The 26,758-nt window shown below is 41.3% G+C and overlaps 1 protein-coding gene and 1 long non-coding RNA gene across 9 annotated transcripts in view; one reads left to right on the top strand and one right to left on the bottom strand.

Annotated features, from left to right (window-relative positions):
• Positions 1-1,179: 1,179 nt before the first annotated feature.
• HPF1 (histone PARylation factor 1) lies at positions 1,180-18,907 on the bottom strand. Of its 8 annotated transcripts, none has more exons than XM_084856443.1 (10): positions 18,022-18,070; positions 17,311-17,484; positions 16,195-16,336; positions 13,764-13,923; positions 12,604-12,793; positions 7,849-7,947; positions 5,033-5,183; positions 4,016-4,103; positions 2,770-2,942; positions 1,180-2,425 (listed from the first exon to the last, which is right to left on the bottom strand). In XM_084856443.1, exons 3-10 carry the CDS (start codon positions 16,321-16,323, stop codon positions 2,294-2,296), a joined length of 1,122 nt encoding a protein of 373 aa, XP_084712569.1. In that variant the 5' UTR covers positions 16,324-16,336; positions 17,311-17,484; positions 18,022-18,070; the 3' UTR covers positions 1,180-2,293. The 8 variants fall into 8 exon arrangements, with proteins under 8 accessions (XP_084712569.1, XP_084712566.1, XP_084712568.1 ...); XM_084856440.1 differs by having other exon boundaries at positions 17,993-18,070; XM_084856442.1 differs by having other exon boundaries at positions 17,726-18,070.
• The window catches only part of LOC146344030 (uncharacterized), a 44,883-nt gene continuing 36,217 nt past the window's right edge, over positions 18,093-26,758 (top strand). The window contains exon 1 of the long non-coding RNA XR_014792121.1: positions 18,093-18,597. This is a non-coding gene — a long non-coding RNA (uncharacterized LOC146344030). The remainder of the gene's footprint in view (positions 18,598-26,758) is intronic.

Genomic DNA, 26,758 nt, shown 5'->3' on the forward strand with positions numbered 1-26,758 from the left:
ATCATCAGAAGCTCAGGAATATTTTTTTAATTTTAGGCAGACAACTGTTTTTCCCTAGGAAATCACTAGTAGAAGTTCTGGGCTAGTAGTTCTCCCATCTGCTGCATTTACCTTAACACTGTGTATAAACTATTCCTCATAGGAAGAAAAAGTGAAGCTAAAGTATTAACTAATGTGGAGTTTCTAAAGACATATTCCAAATCATAAACTGAATGTGACAGATTTTTCACTCAGAAGCATCTGGCTAACGAGTACACCTCAAGAGTGTGCAAATGCCAAGAAGTGAGAGAGATGATTAAGAGAAGGCCTACAAACTGATCCCTTCATGACTTTCAAAAAACGAACCTTAACTAAAAATAGAATTGGCTAAGATAGCTGAAATTGTTTCTAATCAAAATAGAAAAAACCATTTGTTCTCTCAGAAGGCAAATACGCTGAGAATTAATACAAATTACCATCTTAGAAAAAAGTGAATCTTTGATTTTTAGATTTATAGACGTTACAATGTCAATGCAAGCCCGATACATTGCAAGCTTACACAGCTTGGACCTCCAAGGCCAAATGCACCCTACTCAGTGAACAATCTTTGTTTGCCATCTACTGAGACTCACTCCAAAAAAAGGGGGTGGGGATTTCAAGCACAAGGCAGGCTACAATACATTAGCTGGTGTCTTTCAAATCCATATAACATGTATCTAACCTATTTGAAGCTGGTGAACCAATTACTGATTATTTTAAATGTTTGTCTGAACTAGAACAAACCTAAAGATTGAAAGACTGGTAGACTTGAACCCAATTATCGTGGCTCAGGTCCCCACAGATAAACCAATAACTGTAAGCATGTGGCATACAGAGAGTTTGCATGTCAATATCCTGGACATATTTCGCTTCTCCAACTTTGTTAAAAAGATGCGTGAGACTAAATCAAAAGCCTTATTGAAGCTTAGATGAAGTCTGTATTCTCCTTATCAGTTACACTATTTACTTCTTTTAAAAAAGGGAAATCTGGTTATTGTCACTTAACTTTTCATAATAAAAACCATACTGTCTGATGGGAAAGCATTACAGTTACTATTTTGGAACAAAACCCCTGCTCCATTATGTTCATAAGCTTGCATGTTAGCTAACAGGCTTCTAATTGGTAGTTTACTTTTAAGCTTTTCTTTCTTCTTCCTGAAAGACAGTGACTTGATTTATTCATAATCTAAACATCATATTTGGTGCCACGTTTGCAGTTTTGATTTTCAAACTGTGTGTATTCGAAACACTGAGGCAATTCAGAGTTTACTATTTTGAACTAGTTTGCAAGCTCATATGTCAGCAATTGTTTGGCAAGCTACAATCGATAATTACTTTTCTTGCCCGAAGTACATCTTCATAATATAGTATAGCACATGCTGTACAGAATGTGTCTGCATTCCTAAGCATGTTGAAGTTAATGAATAAAGCTACTGCATTAAAATGTTAAAAGCTTTTTCTTAACAATGCAACATGGATAACAAAATTATCCTTCATTTACTAGCATTTATCTTCATTCCTAGGATGTTTCTGAAAAGAACAGAAAATACTGCCTTTCTAACAAAGACAAACTGGCTAATTATAGTTTTCAACCTTGTTTGTTTCTATTATTCAGAAATCCAGTGGCCACATATAATGAACTAATTACTCCTAATTATTCTAATCTTAAGAATGAAATAGGTCAGAAGTTATATATTATTCCACTCTCCAGATACTAATTGTAGACAGGAAAATGTGTGGACAGTTAAATATGAGCATAACAAATGGAAGTGTCTTAACACCTTTCTAGTTTTGCTATACCATTTTCACATGATCTGCCACAGAACCTGTATGTTGGGTTATGGCCAAGTCTGTTGCACTTATCATTGCTCTCTGAACTGTTTTCCTTCCTCCCACCACTCCAGAACACATCCAATGGCGCCCTGAATATAACTGTAAAAAACTGGCAGCGACACAAAAGCTGTGTTTTGAAAACAGCTTGTCTCGCATTAGAAGACCATCTAGCTGAGGAATCCCAAGGCTCTGTAGAATATATTTGTAATATCACCATCTTACAAAGTTGCATGAAGGCCAAAGGAGAGAGTAACAAATATTTCAAGTTAAAGACAAATGTGTTTTTGATTCACCCTGTCCCTGCCCCACTTATACCATTAACTCACTCTTGTTTAGAAAAATGTTTATTTATTGCATATAGGAACTACATCAGTTTAGTACCAAAAATAAAATTTTTAAAAGAACAAAACAAAAGGCCTTGATACTTCATTATAATTGTATATTATGCTGCAAGTCTGTCTATGTTCTCTTCTTTTCTATTAGCTAAATGAGCTTCAATGATCTCTGCAAATAGATTTCTTTTCAGCAAGTTGTAAGCAAGAGGCAGCAACTGGCCAATAATCTTGTGAAAATACTGCAAAAGATTAAAAAGAACACATTACAGCTTCTCACTGACACTGGCAATATTATACAATACAGATTTATCTGGCCTGTTTCTCATGTCAACATTTTCTACAGCTTCCCAAGCACAGGAATATAATCTTGAGAAGTGCTGACCTGAGCTAACTTGTTCTTACTGTTCATTCAGACCTTCTGAAATCACTTATTCCATCGTATTACTTTAGTTATTACTATTCCAAAGAGTTAGGATTGTGGCCTCATTAAGTGAACCTTTAAAGTAGTAAATACTGTAGGTTGGGGAAAGTAGTTCATATGAACTAGGTATGACAGTTTCTACAAAAAAATCATTTGACTTACATGTGACCCATAGCAGAAGAGGTCTATACCCAGTTCATATCCCATTCCATAGTCACATTCATCATTGGCAAACTGAATGAAAGTTAGCATTTCCTGAATAGGGGCAAAGGCTTTCAGTCTCTGGTCATCATTAGGAGCATCTACAATGGCTTTACAGATTCTTTTGAGACTAGCTACAGGGAAAAATAAATTCACATAAGAAATAGAATGGAACGTATCTCCTATATATGCAGTAAGTATACAATTCTACTGAGGACATACTGTATTCAGAAAGAGTTCTGTCCAAGAGTTTTGGACAATTTTGTCCAAGTAGTGGGTTCCTGGGAATCTTGTAGGCAAGAGATTACAGAACCAGAAACTTCTGGTTGGAGGAGTCTGACAAGGTGCCTGTAAGTAAAATGCTTGTGATTTACTCTTAGATTGGATCAGATCATACCTGCTTGAAAAAGATTGTTTAAAGCAATCTTTAAACAATTAAACAATTAATGGGTTAAAGCGATTGTTTTCAAACTATTCTGCGGATACCTAGAATTCTGCAGGAGTTTATCAAAGCTCTCTCAATGACATCAATAATGGTAGACAGCTTGCACATCATTACTGAACTTCCCTTACATAAACAAAGAGTCTTGTGGCACATTAAACATTTATTCTAGCATAAGCTTTTGTGGACTAAAGTCCATCAGATGCAGTTCAGGAGTTAGGGTCCACTCAGTTACAGAGGGTGATGGTGAAGCCCAATAGACTTGTTCAAGGTGCCATGCAAACTGTACAGATGATACAGAATATATCCTGGAATTCTTTGCAACACGCAGGCAGCCATGGCAAACATTTCAATGTAGAAATAGTCTTCACAACATAAAAAGTTTGAAAACTACTGGCAGAGAAGGAAAAACAGATTATTTTGAAGGTAAGAATGAACATATCAGTTACACCCCATATTTTTACTGGTATTTAAGGAGATGTCTTCAACAATCCCAGAAAAGACGTGTTTTTTCCCCTCGAAAATATGTTAGTTGCACTGTAGGACTGTGGCCTTATTTGCCATGAAAACCAATGGGACTTAAATTATGACTAACTTGTTGCAATGATTTCAATGGGAATTAAATACAACTAACTTAGTATAGATTCAACTTAATTCCAGAAGGCCGAACATTTTGTTTTTGGTTAGATCCATACCAATAACAGTAATAAAAGTAGCATTTTGCTATATAACTTTTTGAGAACAGAAACTCTAAAATTAGTTTACCATTTGATTCAGGAAGTTCTCTGTACCCAACATCATTCTTATCCACAGGGACAACTAGACCAGCTCCATGAAATGTCTTTGTTACCACCTGGGTCAGAAAGAGAGACAGATACATACTATTACAAGATGCTACCCATAGACCTATCAGGTCATCAGAACCAAACCTTAAACATATTAATTATTTATCTAGTCAAAAGTTTAAGCTAGTCTTCTAGAAGTATTTTATATTTAGCTGAGGAACCACAGCCCCGAGGTTACATTGTAACTTGCTACTGTCTTTTAACAAAATTTAAATTTGTGAGACACAGAAGTGTTCTAATTATCTAAGAATTCCTAGCTTGTTATGAACACAATTTGCAGCTGCAGTTCCAGTATATAAAGTCCTATTATCTACAGCCCAGTTTAGCTAATGTAACAACTTACCAAGCATATTTATTTATTTAAGGCATTTTTATGCCGCTCTACAGCCCCTCAAATACACCCTTGGAGCACCTTACAAGCAATCAGTAAAAAACAATCCCTACCCACAGGCTTACAATCTAAAAAGAAATGACACATGAAAAGAAAATGACAAGGAAAAGGAGATAGGGAGGGAAAAGGAAAAAGTTAAGATTGTCAGTAGGGCTGGTTGAATGGCTCTGCTTTGCCTCTTATCTCCTGGTGGGGGCAATCCAACTGGAGCAGGCCTGATGTTCCCTCCACCTGCCCATTTCTCTTGCTTCTGCCTCACAGGGGAGCTGATGTAAGTTAGTCCGGGGAGGGGGGGGGGGAGTCCAAATGGAGTAAGGCCCTGATGTTCCCTCAGCCTTCATATAGCTGGTGAACATAACCAAGGTCTGTACCAACATTACTTGCTCACAATCTCTATCTAGGAGTAGATATGGCTCTAAGATTTGGCTGAGGGTGCTTGGGAGCAATTGTATCTATTAGTGCAAGCTGGCCTCAAGCAGGAAAAAAACAGCTAAACTATACATTAGAGTTCTTTCCTACTTTACTGGATCAGGAAATAAGCCATACTTTCTTATCTCTCTGCTTCATCTTCATGGTTTTTTGCTCCAGCAAGTAACCCAATTCTTTTGCTGTTTTGGTTAGTTTTTCATCCAAATCTTTCAAAATGCCACTCTTCTTTTTATCAGTCAGTTCCTTAAACTTTCTGGACAAAAATAATCTGAAAAGAAAAGAAAACTCATTACACTCTCATTGATCTTTCTCTAGAATTATAAAAACACAAAAGGTTTTCTTGGTTTTACAAAGAATCTAACTCAAGTTCATTAGCAAGCCAACATCCTCTTCAAAACTTTAAAACTAAACTTTACGACTTTTAGAGAGCAATCATATGCCCACTAGAGAGCATCGGGGGGGGGGGGGCATAGGATAGTCCAGCTTCCTGGCTCTGAGCTCGAAGCCAGGAAACTGTGCTCCCCTCCCCCTCCCCACCAGCTTGGAGAGAACTGCACCAGCTACCTCTCCCCTATCAGAAAACGGAGCACTGAGGCGGGGAAAAGGGCATGGCCGGGGAGACCAGTGCAGCTGTCTTATACCGTTTCCTATGGCTGCCCCAACCTCCTTCCCTCCCCCTCCAAAGTGCCACTGCTAGACAGGCGAAATTGCCCATCTTCACAGACATACAGGGCAATTGGAGTGCAGAGCCACTGCTCTCCTCCTGCACTGGATACTTGGCAGCCTCCGAGTTCGGAGGCTGCCGACTATCTGGATAAGGTTACACCCTTAACTAATTTCAGATATAGATAGTCCAAAGGATTGCTTCTGAGCCATGCTGTGTGCTCAAGGACAGAGTTTTGAAATAATCACGAGTGCCTCCATGAGAACACAACAATTAGTTAGGGACTGTAACATTTCACAAAGGGTTCTATGAAAAGCATTATGTTCACTGATTAAACAAACAGCTGTATTCATGGATCATTAGTCACCACAAAATGGTTTCATACGATCACTTAATATATCAATGTACACAGATTATGTCAATTCAGTCCTACAATCAACCCTTTCAGTTACGATATTCCTGAATTAGGGTTATTCAAGAGACATTGGGTGCTGATCTATTATCTGCACTTTAACACAAAGAAGTCTTGACAAAGTTATCTCAGTTCAAGGGAAACTGAGGCAAAACAAAGGCTAGGCAAAGAATATCTATTTCAGTATTTCTTAGCTATTGACTTTTAAATTACATTAACAGTTTTCTTTAGGGTATTTTTTTTTTTTAGCCAAAATGAAAAAAACAAAACAAATCCAGTGGGTGTAAACTGAACACTCACGGGGTTCATTATACAGCAATATTATGCATGGTTTTAAGTGAAATTACTGAACTTCATGGCTGAAAGTCTTCTGAGCCAGCAGCTGGAAAATGCACATACAACATCCATTTCCACTCAAGTTTATAAAGAATTACTTGAAAACTGGAAATCATAGGCAATCTCAAATAGTCCTGTATAAAAGCAAAACCTGATGTAGATGACAGTTTTGTTAAAGTTTCTTGCAACGTCAGAAAATTTTCAGCTGTGCAGTTCAGTATAATCTAAGGATACAATCCTATCTAGATAGGCAGCCGCCTCCAAAGCAAGGCAGAAGAAGCACGGGGGGGCGGGGGGAGAATCATTCCCCCTGCGCCTCTCCTGCCTTGGTTTTTCTACTCAACAGCCGTTTTTGGCTGTCTAGCTGTGGGGGGCTAAATGGGAGAGGAGGCTGTTGTATGACACATAGGATGTGTCGTACAGGCAGATCCACTCTCCCCACCCCGGAACACCCCCAGCCCCGCCCCTTTTCAGCCACTCCGTGCTCCTCTTTCGAGCACGGGGGACAGGGCTTCTCCACGCTGCCTTGGAGGCAGCACAATGTTGGGGGAGGTCGGTTTTCCAGGAACCAACCTTGGAGCACGGGCTCCAAGGTCAGTTCCCGGAAACACGCATATCCTATGGCTGTCTAGCCGCAGTCTAGCAGCCATAAGATTGCTCCCTCCATTGCTAAATAACAGTGTGAGCATGTAATACATAGAAGAAAGCGTTGATCAAAAACGAAAGGACTAAGCCACTTTAATTATTCTGCAAATTTTGCTACTTAAAACCCCCAATATGATCAAATGTAATACTCAGAAAAGCTGAAAAAGGAAAACACAGCTGTAAAAGAGCAAGTGGGAAATAAGTAAACGATGTCATTCAACTATCTAAATTAGAAATTCTGGGAACCAAATTAGGTGAGCCACATGAGCGGTCTCTTGCCATTAGAAAACAACCTTAAAAGGCAGCCTCAGGCAGCTGCAACCTTTTTTTGGAGCAGTGAAAGGAGAGTAGGTATGCATATTGAAGTTTATTACAAAGCAGCAACTGGGACATATTGCACCACTCCCCTGCATTCTGTTGCACATACAGGAAAATTCTTTTGTCAGTGGCTTCTTCCGAACAATCTAAATAGTCATCCAATAGAGTTCAGGATGGCAGGAGATGGAGGGGTGCTTAAGTCTAATCAAAACACTCCACCCGTAAGTTGCTTTCCCTGCCCATGAGAGAAAATATACACAGTTCCTGTATCTTTTCCATTCCATGGAGAAAAGCAGCTGGGAGTGCAATTTCAATAGGAAAAATGGCCTGTGGGTAGTCCTGAGGACCCCCGCTCTAATCAAATTTGTATACACCTGTATGTGTGCGCGCGCACGTGCTCTCTCTCTCTCTCACACACACACACACACACACACACACACAGAAGCTACATTTCAGTGAGAGAAACACACACACATTAAGATACTGCTCCCCCATCTCATCCAGTTTGGCCCAGATTAACTACTTTCTTTAGCCCAGGGTGAAAATATTAAACCTTACTTTACAGCAGCAAATACATTATCACCAACTTGAGAAATTGCGCAGCCTTTCTTGGCTTCATTTTCACCAACCCACACTGGCAGTTCATCTGGCATATCCCTGCACATAAAAAGATATGAAATGTAAATGTTTTAAGACATTACATCTATATTCTCTGAAGGTAATGCAGATAAAAACTCAAAGATATAATACTTTTTCCTATCAAAAATGGTTTAAAAACTAGGCGATATTCCAAGTTCATGTTTCTTTGAGGATTGTACAATAGCCTCTCAAATCCTAATTTTATGAGTTGAAATCTTCGCTTCTAATAAAGAACAGACTTTACAAAGTATACCAAATTAGAATTTTGGAAGGTGTTTTTTAATTACTGACAATAAATAAAAATATTTGGCATGTTTACAATACATTCCAATGCATGTAAATCCTATTGTTTTCAATGGTTCTTACTAGATGTTTAGCACTGCATTGCATTTGTGTATTAAATGTATCCTGTTTAAAACAGTAAAATGGGAGTTCTTTCTGCTTGAAAGCTATCTTTTTCCATAAGCCTACCATAAAAATTATTCTGAAAACTAAGTGAGATTATTCAGGAATGTTTATGTCAATTGGCTACCAGAAATAATGTATGGAGTCAGCTGCTGGATAGGATCAGGACATTTCTTTCCTTCTAACCATGAAACTTTGGGGGAATATGTCCCCAGAGAAATTTCATATAAACAGATCTTGGGATGGCATCTGATATACTTCCTCTTCCTGTGGGATGTGTATCTAGCCAACATGAGGTTATAGGGTGACTACAAAGTAATGTTTGGCACTTACATTGAGCTTTTGAAAATATTCACAGATAACCTGCATGGGAAATGCATATGAAAACAGCCTATGTGGCTGTTTTCATTTATGAAACAAATTTCATATACAAAATGGACAAGTTTTTTGGACAAACTTTCCCAAGGCAATTGATTTTTCTTGGACTCCCTTGCAGGATTATTCCTGAAAAAATGTATATGAACACATTCTGATGTCACTTTTTCATCTCTATGGACATACATGCCAAATAAATTGAAACTGGTCCTCAACCTTGAATCCTGTTCTAGGAGGAAATGCTTGAAAGTAAGTATCAGTAGTGCCTAGTGCAGAGCTTTCCAAACTTTTTGTGTTGGTGACACACTTTTTAGACATGCATCATTTCGTGACAAGGTAACTCAGTTTTACTAGCAAACCGGAGGTTAAACTAACCCGTTATAACAGATACGGACACATACATAAATTGTAATAACGAAATGTATGAGGATACAAAATATCTCACGAAAACCTTTCATTTATATTTTTAAAAATATATGATTTGTAAGACAATAACATACATTGTTGTCATTTATGAGTAACAGTATGTAAATATGTGCAAGAATTTTAAAAAGTTGAATAACACCAATAACTACTTACCATTTTAATGGGATGTATGAGGTTGATGGGATGAACACAGCTTTTCAATATTTGGTGGAATATTAGATAAAGACACTCGCATTTCGTCATCAAGCATTTTTAAGCTTCCACGTTTCAGTGTCTTTAAGTTTGCCATCGTTGAAAAGGATACTTCACAAATGTATGTAGTACAAAACTGCAGAAGAATTTTTAATGCTTTTTTAGCTATGTTTGGATGCATTTTTGAAATGTGAATCCAAAAGCTGTCTAAGTCACCCTGTTCAGGCATCATTAACAGATTTCGATCATTTTTTATGTCAGCTAATTCTTCTTCTTCAATAAGTGAAAAATTCCTCATTGCAGTTGAAAGAAATGGATTTCTGATCCAATCATAGTCTTGGATTTCAACATTTGGGAAGTAATGATGAACTTTCTCTCCAAGCAATGTTAAATGGTCAACAATTAGCGAGCTGATATCACATTTTAGCTGGCACTCAGCAGTTTTGGAGAACATTTCAAAATTTCCTTCTTTCACTTTCCTTTTCCAAATTGCTATTTTGTCTCTCATAGCACAAATTTTATCTACCGCTGTTAAGATATTTTCTCCTTTTCCTTGCATACTGGTGTTTATTTTATTCAAATGTTCAAATATGTCAGCAAGATATGCCAATTTTGTGCACCAAAGTTTGCTGTGAATTAGATCTCAGAATTCATTCTGCTGATTTTCCTCAAAAAATGTAAGCATCATTTCCCTCAATTCATATACACGACAAAGCACTCGACCACTTGAGAGCCAACGAACTTCTGTGTGTAGTAGTAGCTTTTTAAACCTTGCCCCCATGTCTTCACAAATATGAGCAAATAATCTTGATTGAAGAGGTCTACTTTTAATGTAATTGACCATTTGAACCACTTTGTCCAAAACTTTTCTTAATTCATTTCCAATGGTTTGCGCGACTAGTGCTTCGCGATGTAAAAAGCAATGAGTAATTATAATATTTTCATTCTCTTTCTTTGCTAAAGCTATAAAACCTTTTGTTGAACCAACCATTGAGGGTGCACCATCTGTGCATATTCCTACACAATTTAACCATTGCAAATTATTTTCCTTCATGAAGCAATCAAAAGTTTTAAATATATCTTCACCTCTAGTTCTCATTGGAAGTTCTAGACAACACAAGAATTGCTCAATAATTGTCAGTATGAATGAAGCGTATAAAAACCAATAATTGTGCTAACCCACTGACATCTGTTGCTTCATCTAATTGCAATGTAAAGATCATATTATCGTCTTGAAAAATATCCTTCATTTGCTGCTTAATGTCATCAGACATGTCTTGAATACGTCTTCCGATTGTGTTATCTGCCAAAGGGATTTTATTAACTTCTATCTCAAATTCGGGCCCAAACACTGTTTGAACAATAGCTCAGCAAGATTCCTTTATGATGGTGTCGGCAATAGCGTGTGGGTCCTTGTTTTTGGCAATTATTTGAGCAACCAAGTAACTTGCCTTTTGAGCTTTCTCTGATGTCTTCATTCTCTTTGTGAATGATGCAGACTGCTTCTTTATAGATTTTGAAAGCTCAATAAAGTATCCTACTGGTTTTTCTGACAAATGACAGTGTTTTGAGGTAAAATGACACTTCAATTTATTTGGTACCATACTTTCATGTTTTTAGTGCTTATCTTTTTCTGTTTTTTCTTATGAAAATAACAGCACCTGCGCTCCACTCCCACAGCGATAAAGTGAGATAAAGATAGGAATCAGGACCAGGAGAAAATGTGAAAAATAAACAAAATTAACTAAAGTATTTACAATACATATTAGGACACATAGGTCCAGGTAGGAGCTCAGCTGCAAAAACACATGAAGTAGAGAAGCAAAAGTCCAACAAAAATGGTGTAAATACATATGTCTCACTACAAGGCTATACTGCTGTAAATATTTGCAATGCCTAAGTCCAGAGTCCAGTTCCATCACTCTCCGGTGGTACACTGCCAGTGGGTGGTTAATCCACAATTACAGCAGAGTAAAAATAAAAATAAATGGCAGAAATCAACTGAGCTCTGTTCTGATTGGCTAAGATGGCGGACGGCCCGCTCGGTGCAGTCCCAGGTGGCGTTTCCACCTGTGTGGTACTTTGGCCAGAAGTCCGCGAAGGGCACGCCCGAAACCACGCAGGGCTGGTGGCCGCTGCCAGTTCTCCACGCCAGTGTCGGCCGAGCTCTGCTCCCAGGGCAGTGCCTCCCTTCCTCTCGCTTCGCCCCGCGCCTCTACCTTTCTGGGGAGCGCAGGCTCGAAGCTCCTCGCCTGCGCGGCGCAGCCTTCCCTGCTCTGGGGGCGTCCAGCGGGCTGTTGTTCTACCCTGCTGCCCTGCAGCCGCACCGAGGACGTGGGGAAGCCTCTCGCCCAAGCTGATTGCAAATTGCTCAACTAATTGTTCTGCTAACTTGGAATTCTCCACACTCCTCGTGCAGCCAGCGTTTCCACACTCCTCGTGCAGCCAGCGTTTCCACACTCCTCGCCGTACCACCACCACCAATCACGTGCGTCCTGCATCAAGACGCCACGTGATCCTAAAGCAGCTAATGTTAAAGCACCTAAGCCTTAGCAGCTAAGCTGCTTTAACATTAGCTGCTTTAGGAAGTTCCGGGGGAGGGACCAAGCGAAACAAACGTAAGGGAACTCCGTGGTGCCCTTCCGCACAATTTTCACGCGACACACCTACACACTGCCGGCGACAAACTAATGTGTCGCGACACACAGTTTGGAAAGCTCTGGCCTAGTGGATGCTTTAAAGCAGGGATAGAGAATATGTGGCCCTCCAGGTGTTGATGGACTGCAACTTGCAGCTCTCTCACCATTGACTATCAACGCAGGCTGATGGAAGTTGCAGACCAACATCTGGAGAGCCACACATTCCCCACCTTTGCTTTGAAGCAATGGCAGTGACTGGGTTCACACAACACAATAACCCACACTCAAAGTTGAGTAAAGGTTGTCATTGAATCCTGAGTTGTTGTTGAAACGTGGTTTGTCATGCTATCTGAACCCAGCCACAATTAACACACCATGGCTTGCTACCCATGAACAACCCACAGTTCACAACCCAACAACACACCATGGGTTCTCTTCATGGGTTGTGTTTAACAAACCATACCTTGTTAGCATAGCTGGGTTCAGACAACATAACAACCCACATTTCAACAACTCAGGGTTCAATGACAACCTATGCTCAGCCTTGAATGTGGGTTATCATGTTGTGGGAATCCAGTCAATAGTAGAAAGGCTAGAATGCAGGGGGAAAATTATCCAAGACAGATGCATTTCTTACCTGAAATATCCCATATGATATTGTATTTTGCTGTCTCCTGTAATGATAGTCTGGAATTCAGGAGGATCAAAAAAAAACCTCCAGTGAAGATTGAAGTTCACATCTTCCAATCCATTTGCTTTTTTGTATTTTCCAGCAAGAATGTCATATGGTCCAACTAGCTGAAGTCCAATGCTTGATTTAAGTGCATCTACAACACACAAAATACTCACTGTTTCATGCTTATGGAGAAAGATCTGAGCCCCACAAAATCCCAATTTAATTTTTAAAAACCTTTTATTAAAAGGAATCTCTTCCTATTCCGACTAGCTTACACATTACTGGGGTATACTGCTTCTGAGGCAAAGAACTGGTGCTCCATCTATGTGCAGAAGAGGTGCATGCAATGTACTTTTTGGATCCCAGCCTCTTATCATTAAGTTCTCAGAATGAAAGATTACTTTAAAAAAGGAGGATGGGGGATAAAGACAGTAGGCTGAAGCAGAAGCTTTGGATGTTTGGCCTGTGTCGCACAGAAGGATCAACTGTTGAGTCTTATAATTACTTCTCACCGCAGCGCAATCCTAAACTCACAACAGACGTATGCTTCACTAAAATCAATAGCTGTTGCTTCCATATTATGCTTGTAAGATCAGGACCCCAATCTATCAGATTTCCCTCTATTTCCAAAGTTCAGAGTTGAGTGTGGACCCAAAACAGAACCATTCATAAGAGGGGGATATCAGCAGCCTTGGGGAAACCCCAAGGTTTACATATGTACAAAAAAATTATTTAAACAGGTCAATAAGAATCGAGCATGCTTACTGTGTGTGGAATGCTGACTGACTGTTGTGTCATGGGGAGGATGTTGAGGGAGGAATGGAGTGGTGCATTCTAGATGACAGCATGGCTAACTGAACAGTGAACAGGAGCACTCCACGAGACAAAATACTGTTGCAGGTCCCATTCATGACTATTAAACAATTTAATACACAAAACCTGTAATGTACAAACCACTTACTATGGAACAGTTGTGAAGCAGTCCCATATTTGGATTTTAATTAAAAACAAACAAACAAGAGAAGCGAAAACTTCTCCATTGTTTTTGTTGCTGAAATACTATATGTAAAAGTCTTATTAAGCCTGGCACAAGACAGAAAATTCTGTTTTGGGGGACCCACCACATGGTGCGTCAGGATCCAGTTTTTCACAAAACTTCCAAAAGTGATAGAAGTCTTCAGGCATCTTGAGCCGATAGCAACTTTCCACTTCTTGTCGGACATTATCGGGGACATCTGTTTCACTGGACCGTCTCTTCTTTACTTCTTTAGTTTTGTCACACTACCAGTGAACAGCAGATCAGTTTTAATCCCACACCTGGGAAGAAGCAAACTCATACTTTTATACATTAAGACAGGGATGGGCAACATGCAACCCACATGTGACTCCTGCCGACCCCCATCATGCCAAAATTCGTGGTGGAAAAAGTCTGTTTACTGCTACAGAGTGATAAATAGGTCAAAATTTGCTTATTCCCGAGCTACACTTGACCTACTTACATAGTGGTTTGCTGCCAAATTTCTGCAGCAAGTCAACAGGAATGCAGTCGTTGTGTGAAATGGCCCCCGGATCCCTCAAAGTTGCCCATCCTGCCTTAAGACTGCACTTCCACTCTGGGGGGCGTGGGAGAGAGGTTGTTGGCAGCAAAGTAGAAAGCCTTTGCTTTGTGTGCCTTCCTGTTTTTGTCTGTTTTTTCAGCATGGCTTTTCCTTCCTTCAGCACAGTTTCTTTCCCTTTCTGTTACCGTTCTGCCTGTTTATCTCTTGATTTTCCTCCTGAGCCTCTTTCTTCTGTGTCCCCTTCCCCTTTGCCTCCCTCTTCTCTTTCTCCGCCTTTTCTCTCCCCATCCCCCTTGATTCTGGTGTTTCTTCTCCTTTCCTCCCTTCCATTTTTCTTCACAACCCCACTCCAGGGGTTCTCCCCGCTAAGCAGGTATAACCAGATTAGGGGGGATAAACGTGCATGTAAGTAGAGGATGCAATCCTAGGCATGCTTAGACCGAAGGAGCCCTATAGCTCCCGTCATTCTGGCTGGAGAATGCTGGGAGTTGTAGGACTTTTTTCCTATCTAAACATACATAGGATTGCACCCTGAGAGGGGGGTAGGTGGGTATCCAGAGATATCCAGAGCAATCCAACATAGATCTACTCAAAAGTATGTCCCGTTCTGTTTAATGGGACATACTCCCAGATAAATATGGATATAATTGTAGCCTTACAAAGTAAGGAGTGATAGATGAAGGTAGGAATTGAATTTTTGATCCGAATGCATCATGACTTCAAAAGTGTTCACAATATGGGGGGGGGGGGGATTTGCGCCTCCTCTCAGGCAGCAATATGTCTTAGGCCAGTTCCCCTCCCCCCTCTCTTGCATCCCCCCCCAACATAGCCCCACCAGTCTCCTTTCCACACTCCTCTCCCTTTACCTCTATCATCATCATCAACACTACTACTAATGCATTTATATTAATATGAGACTACCCAGCTCAGCTGCTACTGCCAGCATTGCAGTCCCTGGCAGATGCCTCCTGTGGGTCAACAGCCCTCCGCAGAAAAAGATTCCCCACAAGGCTGCAATATCCTCCCACCTTTGGGGGAGAACTGGGCATGACTGCTGGAAGGAGCTTGGAAGCAGCTGCTGGAAGACTCCCGAAGCACCTTCTGGAATCCACACTCAACAAGTTGCTCTCCTTGTCAGCCCATCCCTGGGAAACACTGGGGGGAGGGATATGAAGACTGGCATGCTAAAAAGTACATACTCCTGTTCCCTACTATTGCTTTTAAGAGCTTCTGAGCAGTCAGGAGTGGGTGGGGAAGAGAAGGACAAGGAAGGAAATTTGACTAGAACTTTTGCACTGATTATGCGACACAAGACAAATCAAGCACCTTTGTAGAGGGAGGAAAGCGTATCTTGTACCAAGAGACTCTTCTGCTAAAATTAGGTGAAATTAGGTGAGAGCCAGTGTGGTGTAGTGGCTAGAGTGTTGGACTGGGAGCCCAGCGATCTGGGTTCTAGTCCCCACTCAGCCATGGAAGCTCACTGGGTGACTTTGAGCCAGTCACAGACTCTCAGCCCAACCTACCTCACAGGGTTGTTGTGAGGATAAAATGGAGAGGAGGAGGATCATGTAAGCCACCTTGGGTTCCTTGCAACAGGAAAAAAGGCGGGATATAAATGCAATAAAATAAATAAATAATAAATAAATAGGTGAAATACCAATATATACCAGGCTAAACTGGTAGAACTCAAAAGGAGATCTGGGTTTACGTACTAAAGTTGAAGGGCAGAATTGAGGCATGCTCAAAAGGAAGTTACACATCCCACCCCCCAGCCTGAGAAAACCCTGCCTCTGAGTCCCTAGTGGTGAAAGCAAGGCACTCTGCACATGCTCTTTATTGCATCAGGTTCTCTGGAGTTGAGCCTACAGGAAGAATTTTGGACTCCTCTCTAGAACAGTAGCAGTAGTCAGGGGACACAAAGGGGGCTGAATGAAGCTTCCCCCTCTCCTAAGGGGCCTTGAGCAGGGGCAGGGGGGAGGAATGGCACAGAAACCTGCTCCTGCACAGCCATGTGAGATCTCTGCTTCCAGCCTCCAGACATTTTGTTCCCTGCTGTCACTACTGCAACATCCCGTCTTTTGCGGACACAGGGGTTTCCAAGGCCTCGTTCCCGTGATGTCATCACACAAAGGCGTCTAGGTCAATAAAACAGAGTTAAGTGTGGAGAGGATAAGACACAACATTGTAGCTTGGGTGGCTACTGAGTTATCAATACAAGGAGTAGCCAAGGTAGTAAGCAGGAAAATACTGCAGTATCAAACTACTGGGTACGGCAATGAGACATCAACTACAATTCAGTGCTTGCTTACATGAGATTAAGAGGGGACTTAATTCTGAGTAATTCTAGGCTCAGGCTGTGATCTTAAATATACTTGTTAGCATAGAATTAGTAAAGTTAGCTAATACACTTGTCACTCCCTAGCATAGGATTACACTGTTAATAACACAGAGTATCAGGACTAGTGAAAATCTTTGCAGTTGGTGTGCAGGTTTATAATAAGAATATGTTATCCACTTGTATTACTACTTTCAAAAGAGCGGTTATATTTTAGGTAAAGAAATATAACTGTTAACCATGCACAGAAAGGGCGGTGAATAAAGCAACCAGATTTACCTTTGTAAAGTATTATGCATTAAGGCTGCAATCCTATATCCTGGGCGAAAGTCCCATTGAACTCAATGGGACTTACTTCTGAACAGATATGTATAGGACTGTGCTGTAGAACATGAAAAACGGGTGGAGGACCTTTTTTCTATAAGGGCCACTGGCCCGGGGGAGGGGGGGGAGATCCGTCAGAGTCTACTGTTGGCTACTGGCTGGCGGTGGACAGCCTAATATTAGTATTAATATATTAATATTAATACACTGTTATATATTAAGTTATTACTACTACGGAAGTATAGGGAGAGGAATACAAAAGAGAGAGTAGTGAAAGGATGCAACAGAGGGCCTGTGCTGAGGGGATGCAAGGGAGGATGGAGGAATAGGAGAGGGAGAACTGGTCTGAGCTATTTTGCTGCCTGAGGCAAGGGCCACAAAGCATCCCACCCAGGGCAAACAGTTTTAAAAGGCTTGCTGTACTATTCAGACTGCTACTGTAGTTTCTACCTTCATCCTTCCTTACGATGCAATCTTGTATGGGGAAGGACCATAGCTCAGTGGTAGAACACATATTTCACATGCAGGTCTCAGGTTCCATCCCTGATATCTCGATGTAGGGCCCGAAAAACTCCAGCCTGCAAGCCTGGAGAGCAGCTGCCAATCAGTGTCAACAATACTGGGCTAGAGGGACCAACGGCCTGAGTCAGTATAAGGCAGCTTCCTATGTTATGCATACTTACATGGGAGTAAATCCCATTGAACGCACTGGGATTTACTTCTGAGTAGACTTACCTAGGCTCGCTCTACATAACCTTTCCAACCAGTCACACCACCCCCTTCTCGCTCTCGCGCTCTGTCTCCCCGCCACCCCCCCAGCACCACACACACACACACACACACACACACACAGACATGGCTATACCTGCTTTGCAGCGGTAGGGAGGCCGGCTAGAGTTCGGGCTATGAGGAAAAATGGAAGGAAAGGACCAGAAGCAAGAGGGGAGAAGTGGAAGAGATAGAGATGCGACGGGAGAAGCCCAAAGGAATGGGAGATAGAGGAGAGAAACAATCAGGAGAGAAACAAAGAGATAAACAGGCCGAGAGCAACGGGAAGGCGAGGGGGGTGGACGAGGAAAAGCCCCTGCTGAAAAGCGGACAAAGCAAAACAAAAAATGGGAAGGGAACGTACACAACACAAAGGCTTTCTACTGCACCAACATGTAGGAGCCGCGTCGCCTCCTCAGCCAACTATCTCTCCCTCGCACTCGCGCGCGCGCGCGCGCACACACAGGGAGCGGAAACGGAAGCGCAGCCCGCTTCTTGGCACGGCCAGCGCGCTACGGCCGCGTCGCTTTTTCGTCCCATGCGCGCTCTTATTCTCGCCCTCACGCAGACGCGCGCGCCCCGGACACACGCGCGGAATTGAATTACCATGTTTACTCAGGAGTAACTCCCACTAGGTTCCGTGGAGCTTAAAAAGGTAAAGGTGTCCCCAGCCAGTCGTGTCCGACTCTAGGGTGCGGTGCTCATCCCCGTTTCTAAGCCGAAGAGCCAGCGCTGTCCGAAGACGCTTCCGTGGTCATGTGGCCGGCATGACTGAACACCGAGGTGCACGGAACGCTGCTACCTTTCCCGCCGAGGCGGTACCTATTTATCTACTTGCAATGTCTTGCTTTCGAACTGCTAGGTTGGCAGGAGCTGGGACTGAAGACGGGAGCTCACCCCATCACGTGGCACTCGGGTCTCGAACTGCCTTCCAGTCTGCAGTTCAGCGTCTTAACCACTCCCTATGAAGTATGTTTAGGATTGCAGCCACAATATCTAATAATGAACTTCACTTCTCTCAATTTTGGAGCGGGTGATACTTACATGATGCATGCCCAGATTTTTTGTTGTTCAGTCGTTCAGTCGTGTCCGACTCTTCGTGACCCCATGGACCATAGCACGTCAGGCCTTCCTGTCCTGCATGCCCAGATTCCGTCCCTATATATGTACGGTCATATAAAATTCAAGCTAGCCACCCCGAACCCTTTGGGTGCTGAGCTGTAAATAGAAATAATCTGATAACAATGCATTGGTGTTCAACGCACATATTTTAACTATCAGTAGTATTTTTCTTTGCCACAAGAGGGAGCCGTTGAAGTTCGTGTGAGAGAACGACCAAATTTAGACAAGCGACTGCTGGTTCGAAGACCTGATCCAGTCGATAGTCGCCTCAACTGCTCTGTTGAATGTGTTAGATCCAGCTAGCGTTTACATTTATCAGCTCATGTCTGTCTATTCAATTTTATATGTAAGACGATTAAAGGCTCCAGCAGAGCAATCCAATACACGTCTACTCAAAAGTAAGCCCCACGGTGTTCAATGGGCTTTATTTCCAGATAAGTGGGTATAAGACTGTAGCCCAAAGCTCTTAAAATGGGGTGTGTGGGAAGGATTGCATACATCTATATAGCCATTTGTTGAGTGTATAAGGACTTTTAAAGTGTACTGCTATAATTTACATTTTTGTTTTTAATAAAGGTCTGCCTTGTGAGGGATCTATAAAATAAACAAATACCCTTTATTTTTCAGATTTAAATAATGAAAGAGCCATGACACATTAAGAATAATTATAGAGATGATGTTTTAAATTTCCCAATGTAATATCCCATCTTCCATTTTAAGAGGGTCATCCATATGCTTTTGCTGCATTGCTTCAATGCTTTTATCCCAACAAAATAGAATTAAGGCATTAAAGATGTCTGTTGTTCCAGAAAGGAGTTATCTCTAGGAAGACTGTAAATTAGCATAGTTCTGCAGTTGAACTGCAAAGGCACATCATACATTTGCTGAGTCATCACCGCATCACTACTTTTTATGCTGACAAGCCATTGTGGAATTTTGCCCAGCACTATCCCTGTAGTTCTGTAAGGTAGGCAGTGTAAAATGGTTGAATGCAGGAAGAAGAAATCTCAGTAGGATGAGGAAGCTGCATTCTGGTACTGACTTGAGAGAAAAAAAATGATTTACAATAGCTTTTCTTTTGAAAAGCTGATAGACTTCACAATTCTATGTATTGTGAACAGTAAGATATATAGAGAAAAGCTGTTAATGGAGTTGTGGGGCTTGTATATTCCGATGCACACTGCTTTGTGTTTTAAGTCCTGGAGGGAGCAATCCTATGGCTGCTAGCTAGTAAGCGGCTAGACAGCCATCTCGGAGCCCGTGCTCCAAGGTCAGTTCCCGCATAACTGACCTCCCCACACTGCCTTGCAGGCAGCTCGGAATAGCCCCGCGCTCTGCAATCAGAAGAGGGGGCACGGAGTGGCGAAAATGGGGTGTTCTGGGGGGTGTTCCGGGGCAGGGAAGGCAGAAATGCCAGTACAAAACATCCTATGTGTCCTCCAGCAACCACCTTCCCCGCTCCGCCTTCCCATAGTTTGTTGTTGTTTATTCGGTCAGTCGCTTCCAACTCTTCGTGACTTCATGGACCAGCCCATGCCAGAGCTTCCTGTTGGCCATCGCCACCCCCAGCTCCCCCAAGGTCAACTCTGTCACCTCCAGAATATCATCCATCCATCTTGCCTTTGGTCGGCCCCTCTTCCTTTTGCCTTCCACTTTCCCTAGCATCAGCATCTTCTCCAGGGTATCCTGTCTTCTCATTATGTGGTCAAAGTACTACAGTTTTGCCTTTAATATCATTCCCTCAAGTGAGCAGTCTGGCTTTATTTCCTGGAGTATGGACTGGTTTGATCTTGCAGTCCAAGGCACTCTCAGAATTTTCCTCCAAAACCACAGTTCAAAAACATCTATCTTCCTTTGCTCAGCCTTCCTTATGGTCCAGCTCTCGCAGCCATAGGTTACTATGGGGAATACCATTGCTTTAACTATGCGGACCTTTGTTGTCAGTGTGATGTCTCTGCTCTTCACTATTTTATCATTGCTCTCCTCCCAAGAAGTAAATGTCTTCTGATTTCCTGGCTGCAGTCAGCGTCTGCAGTAATCTTTGCGCCTAGAAAGACAAAGTGTGTCACTGCCTCCACATTTTCTCCCTCTATTTGCCAGTTATCAATCAAGCTGGTTGCCATAATCTTGGTTTTTTTGAGGTTTAACTGCAACCCAGCTTTTGCTGTTTCTTCTTTCACCTTCATCATGAGGTTCCTCAGCTCCTCGCTTTCAGCCATCAAAGTGGTATCATCTGCATATCTGAGATTGTTAATGTTTCTTCCAGTGATTTTAACTCCAGCCTTGGCTTCATCAAGCCCAGCACGTCGCATGATGTGTTCTGCGTACAGGTTGAATAGGTAGGGTGAGAGTATACAGCCCTGCTGTACTCCTTTCTCAATCTTAAACCAGTCCATTGTTCCGTGGTCTGTTCTTACCGTTGCTACTTGGTCGTTATACAGACAGCCACAAGACTCCCTCTTGTGGCAAAAAAAAAAAACCTCATCTAGCCACAAATGCAGGGTGGCTGAAGTGTGGAAGGGACGATCCCCTGAGTTTGGAAGCGGCCACCTATCCCCATAGGATTGCACCCTTAATTGCTGGAATGTAATCTGTTATTCTGCTATGACATACCAAGTAATTCTTAGTCTCCTCATTAGACGTCAACAAGAGCTTGCTTTTCTAAATAACTCAGCCTTAGGAGCAGCATTTCAACCCTTTAGAATGGGGAAAAAAACTGCACAAGAGCTGGAAAACCACCAAACTATCAATGGTTGGGGAAAGCTGGTGGGACCAAGGAAAGGGGTGTGTAGCCATCGGGGGAACCTAGAGGGCTGGATTGGGACCCCAGATGGGCCTGAGGTTCAACAGCTTTGCTATACACTGATAACTTCCCTGAGTTCTAGTCGCTGCTTGCCAGTGATGAAATTTGAACTGCACCAAGCTTTACAAGTAGTAGTTCCACATTACCAGCAATTTGCTCAGTGGCGGTTAAGAGAGTCAAAGCTGCTAGCATTTTGTTTAGGAATAAAAATTAATGCTGAATACTGAGATTACGCAAGAAAAAGGGACCTGTAGGAAGCCATAGTGCAGGGGTGGGCAACACCCCCCAGTGTGGCCCCTGCCATGCCTATTTTATTTTTATGAGAAAAACAGTTTTTAAAAGTTGTGGCTTGCTTGTCTTCAAGAGATATTTGCCCATTCTAAGCCCCCATAGTGCGGCCTGAACTTTTCAACTGGAGGTATTGGGGACTGAACAATGAACATGGTAGCTTCTGCATGCAAAACACTGAGCTATGGCCCCTTTCTATCAGTCCTAGCTTTCCTTCAAATCATCTGTTGTTGTATGTGTTCCAATTTTTTTTTTTTGCACTGATAATTTCCTATTATAAGGAAGAAATCATAACATCCCACCTCCCCCGACACACAAATGCTGTCAAAGTTTTCTACACACCACTTCATCATCAGTTCAGGAAACATAGGTACCTGAGAAAAAAATAGTTTGCAACACTTGACACCTGTCATGAAAGGGTTGCTGATTAGCACTGGCTACAGAAAGCCTCTAAAGAGAACAGGACATTTTCCTGATTCCTTTATGGGTTTTAATTTAATTACAAACTTTTTTTTTTCAAATATTACAATTTGTTGTTGTTGTTCAGTCGTTCAGTCGTGTCCGACTCTTCGTGACCCCATGGACCATAGCACGCCAGGCCTTCCTGTCCTGCACTCTCTCCCGGAGCGTGCTCAAGTTATTACAATTTGTAGTGTTACATTAAAAATCTTAGTTTGCTGATCTTTTATCTTTTCTTTACGTTATTAGACATGATTACCTCAAAATCTTTTGAATTAGTTCAGATGTTTTACTTTATTGTAAAATATTCACATAATGTCTTTTGAATAAGTCCGCATGTAGTTTTACAGTATTCACAATTAGACATTGGCATAGCTTCATACTTATTTTAACAGAAATGTTGCACTGAGATATTGGCTGATGTGGGCCCCAGCAAGTTTTTTTCACTGTAAAGATAAGCAGCAAGAAACAGTTCTGAGATAAAGAACACTCCATGTGAAACCAAATAACTCATATGAGACACGGTTTAGGAGTAAGGTTTTTTAAATTAGCATGAGGCACATTATCAGCCACATGACTCCTATTAATGTTAATAGGAGTTAAGTAGCTTAGCTCTGTAGGTTAATACTTTCCGAACTCCTTGTGTGTAATATGGTCTCCTCAGGCAATAAAGAAGACAGATAGTTTGCTATTTGTGTGGAATGTTATTGACTGGCAATTATTTCTCATATTACCTCTGATGGACCTAGGAATTATCCTGTGAGGTAGCCTCATCTATGCTTTTGTGCCCAAACCTCCTATATTAATGTGTAGTCCAGTTATTGGTCCCTCGACGGGTCAATGAACTGCCAACTAGATTCTGTGGTCTTACACTTCATAGAACTGTTTGAGAAATAATTAAGCATTAGGTTTTAGGACCAGAAGACCTTGGGTTTAAGAGGAGAATTTAGAAACTTACAAATTCACTTCTGCCCCCAAAACATGGAAAGTGTAAGTTAAAGTACTCATCTTAATAACTGTCATGTAGGCAGTAAACACATTCTGTAATCTCAGATATTGTCCTTGCTTACCACTCAGCCTCTATGCACCCACACTTTCCATGTTATTCCTACTTGTTATTATAGTTTGTCCAGTAGTTCAGAAAGGGTACTAGGCATACAATGTCGTCCACTGTGTTTAGCTTGGGGTAAGGGGGTGGGACTAAAGCTGAGACAGAGTGGTTAACAACAACTGTTGGTTGCAGCCCAGTGTTATCACAGACTGCAAATCAAGTGAAAATAGCAGAAGTATCAAAAGAGATGAATAGCAGATTACTAGAGCAAGTGAGCCAAGACAGAGACTGCAGCTCAGCTCAAGTGAAGTCATGGTAGTTCTCTCTCTCTCTCTCTCTCTCTCTCTCTCTCTCACACACACACACACACACAGCATCATGTTACAGGCAAGTATTCAGTGGTACATCACACCAAATGTGAGCTAATACATGCTCCTGTGCATGTATGTATATGATGGGTTATAATGTGTTATGTGCTTTAGTGTCTGTGTGCTTTGTGCTTGTGTGATGCACAGGAGTATACCACATGCAGAAGCATTCCAGTATGATTTGAGAACTAGCCAGGATCCGAAACAATGGTTTGATTGTGGCTCATTCTCACTAACCACAGGAAACTTTTGTTAGTTTAAAAGCAGAAGTGGAAAGAGAACATGTGACCCCATTTTTTTAATTTAATCCAATTCTTAGACACCTTTCAAGACCCCATAGTCTTCCCACAGTGGCTTGCATCATAAAAAACAGTACAATAATTGTATTAAGATCATATTAAATATGAACAATTTTAAATAAAACCAGTTACAAAGAATGAGAACCATGCAGGCCCATTCACATAGCAGGAAGCTCTTGCATCCTGTTATACCTGAACTGGCCCAATATGTGGAACAGTACCTCCTACTCTCCCAACTAAAGGATCTAGTTCCACACTAGACAGCTTTAGCAGATAGTTCTTTAAGTTTTAAAGTAGAGTTGCAATGTACCTTTATTACTGTAAAGGGGCTGTACTTGGAATGGATGGATAAAGTCAATCCTGCATAGAAAATGTTGCCATGGGAACCTCAGATAATTGGCATCCAGTGTGAGCAATAATGCATCTGATGACTCAGTCAGGGGGAGTTTTAGGATAATGACTACTTGAATTCCTTTGTGATACAAAATTATTTGATTCAAGGACAACTTCAGGATAAAATTATGATGAGACAAAAATGTGGTCCATCTTCTCTGTCAAATATACTTTTCACTATAAAGTGGTTCATTGGGTAGTAAAAACTGCAAGGTTTCCCAAAATCTCGTTAAGAGGAGGCCAAAACTAAAAGGTCATGAATGCTTTGTTCTGAGAGGGAATATTTCTAGCAGCATGTTCTCTGTCCTTTGTTGTTGTTTTTTGCTTGTTTTTTGTTTTGGTAGACTTTGCTTATGTGGTTAAAATCATTGCCATGATCACACCAGGAAGCTTCGACATAAAGCAGATCTTATACAGAACTGGGATAAGAGAAGAGCCAAGATCCTCAATTAAATTTAAAATGTCCACAAAGTTCAAAGTGCTCAAATAATCTGACAGTGGTTGGAAAATGCTGAAAAGAGGAATTGATGCTCACACTTAATTTCAGAATACTACTCAGCCTTCCTGATGTGGCACCTAGAGCAAGTCTCCCCCCCCCCCAACAGATGCCAGATGGGAATGTTGCTCCTGTTTCCTGAGTTCCGAGAGCCTGACTTTTCCAGTGCCCCATATTTTATGCCTGGATGAGGGTACTGGAGGTGCTGTTATTTCAGAATTATGCATTTACAGGGATGATCATGTTTAGATGCCCTTTGAAAAGAAAAATTACCCAAAGTACATAGTCTTTGCTAATCAAGAAACAAACTATATTACTAATAGTGGTAAAACAAATTACAATTAATTTTTGCCAACATAAATTGCTGTTTCAATGGCCTACAAAACCCAGACTTGTGCTGTGAAAACAAAAACCAGTCTCCTTTATAGATTTGTTTCAGATATTGTAGTAAAATTATTCTATACAATACTGGGGGGAAATGCTAGTGAGCACATCCCTTGCCATATTTTAAAATCTCATTCCTCCTTGTCATTGGCAGATCCGGTACGAGCTTATGCAAATCTTGTTACAATTATGCTGCTCTAGCCAGATTGCTAAAGATAAAATGTTTTTAACAGCAGACTGTTTTAGGTTATACCTCCTACATTCGGTATGAAATTTTCTCTGACTGTATTATCTCCTAGCAAGATTCCGGCTAGAGTAAATTTAATCCAGAGGACAGTGGTTTCCCTTTCCCACTGTGCTTTTCAAGCCCCATGCTTCTGTGCTGAGGAATAGCTGGTAACTCTGGCTCATTTTATACTAGGACAAACTATATGCGTGCCACACAATATTTATATTAAATATTGATCTGTCGCTGAGCTTTACCTTAAGAAATTGTACACAACACATGAATGAAGTTGTTATATCTTTTAAAAATATGGAACTCTGCATTGTCTAACATGGGAAGGAGATGATAATTTCCTGGAGAATGGGACTTCCGGTAAAGAAAAAGAAATAAGCTTTGATAATATGGTAGTGAACTACATGTAGAAAGAAATCCCTATGCTGAATATGAGGCTTTATTGATAATGTAGACAGGAGTGATCAGTCTATTCTTCAATTACTTTAGAGTATCAGTGAATGTTAACTTTTCCCCATTAAGATCACTAGAGTTATAATTTAAACAGGAACATAGGTACCTGCCTTATTCAGAGTCAGATAATCGGTCCACTTAGCTCAGTATTATTGACACTGATTGGCAGCAGCTTTTCAGGGTTTCCGACAGGTTTTTCAGCCCTACCTGGAGATGGAATCTGGGACCTTCTGCATGCAAAGCATGTCCTCTACGACTGAGCCATGGTCCCTCCCTAGAGATGTGAAAGTTGGGGTGGGGAATCACAGAAATTGTTGTTGTCCCCCCCCCCCGCACTTTCCCCTCAATTACTTGGGGAAAACGTTATCAAAACATTTTTTTCCTTGCCAGTTTTCATTCCTCCTCCCACTAGAGTTCAGAACTCATCTGGGAGCTGTCTTTACTTTTGCCTCTAATTTTTACCTGTTTTATATTCAGTACGAAGGACTGAATTATAATTATATAATAATAATAACAACAACGGCTCACTGGAGGAAAAAGAAAGCACAATCACCTTTTGAAGTCATTAAACTTATGTGAAGATCCACGCCTCTGGAAAAGCACAGATTTAAAACAATAGGCTTCCCCACTCCTCTCACAGCTCTGTGCTGAGTAAGTGCAGTGGAAGTCAACGGGAATTACTTCTGAGTAGACATGTTTAGTGGAATGTTTTCAGGGCAGAAGTGGAGATTTCAAAAGAACAAAAGTCATCCCACAGCAACCTGCTGATTTTAAGG

Source organism: Heloderma suspectum, chromosome 5 (genome assembly GCF_057233095.1).
Source record: "Heloderma suspectum isolate Gila_16-S chromosome 5, 16-S_ref, whole genome shotgun sequence".
NCBI lineage: Eukaryota > Metazoa > Chordata > Lepidosauria > Squamata > Helodermatidae > Heloderma > Heloderma suspectum.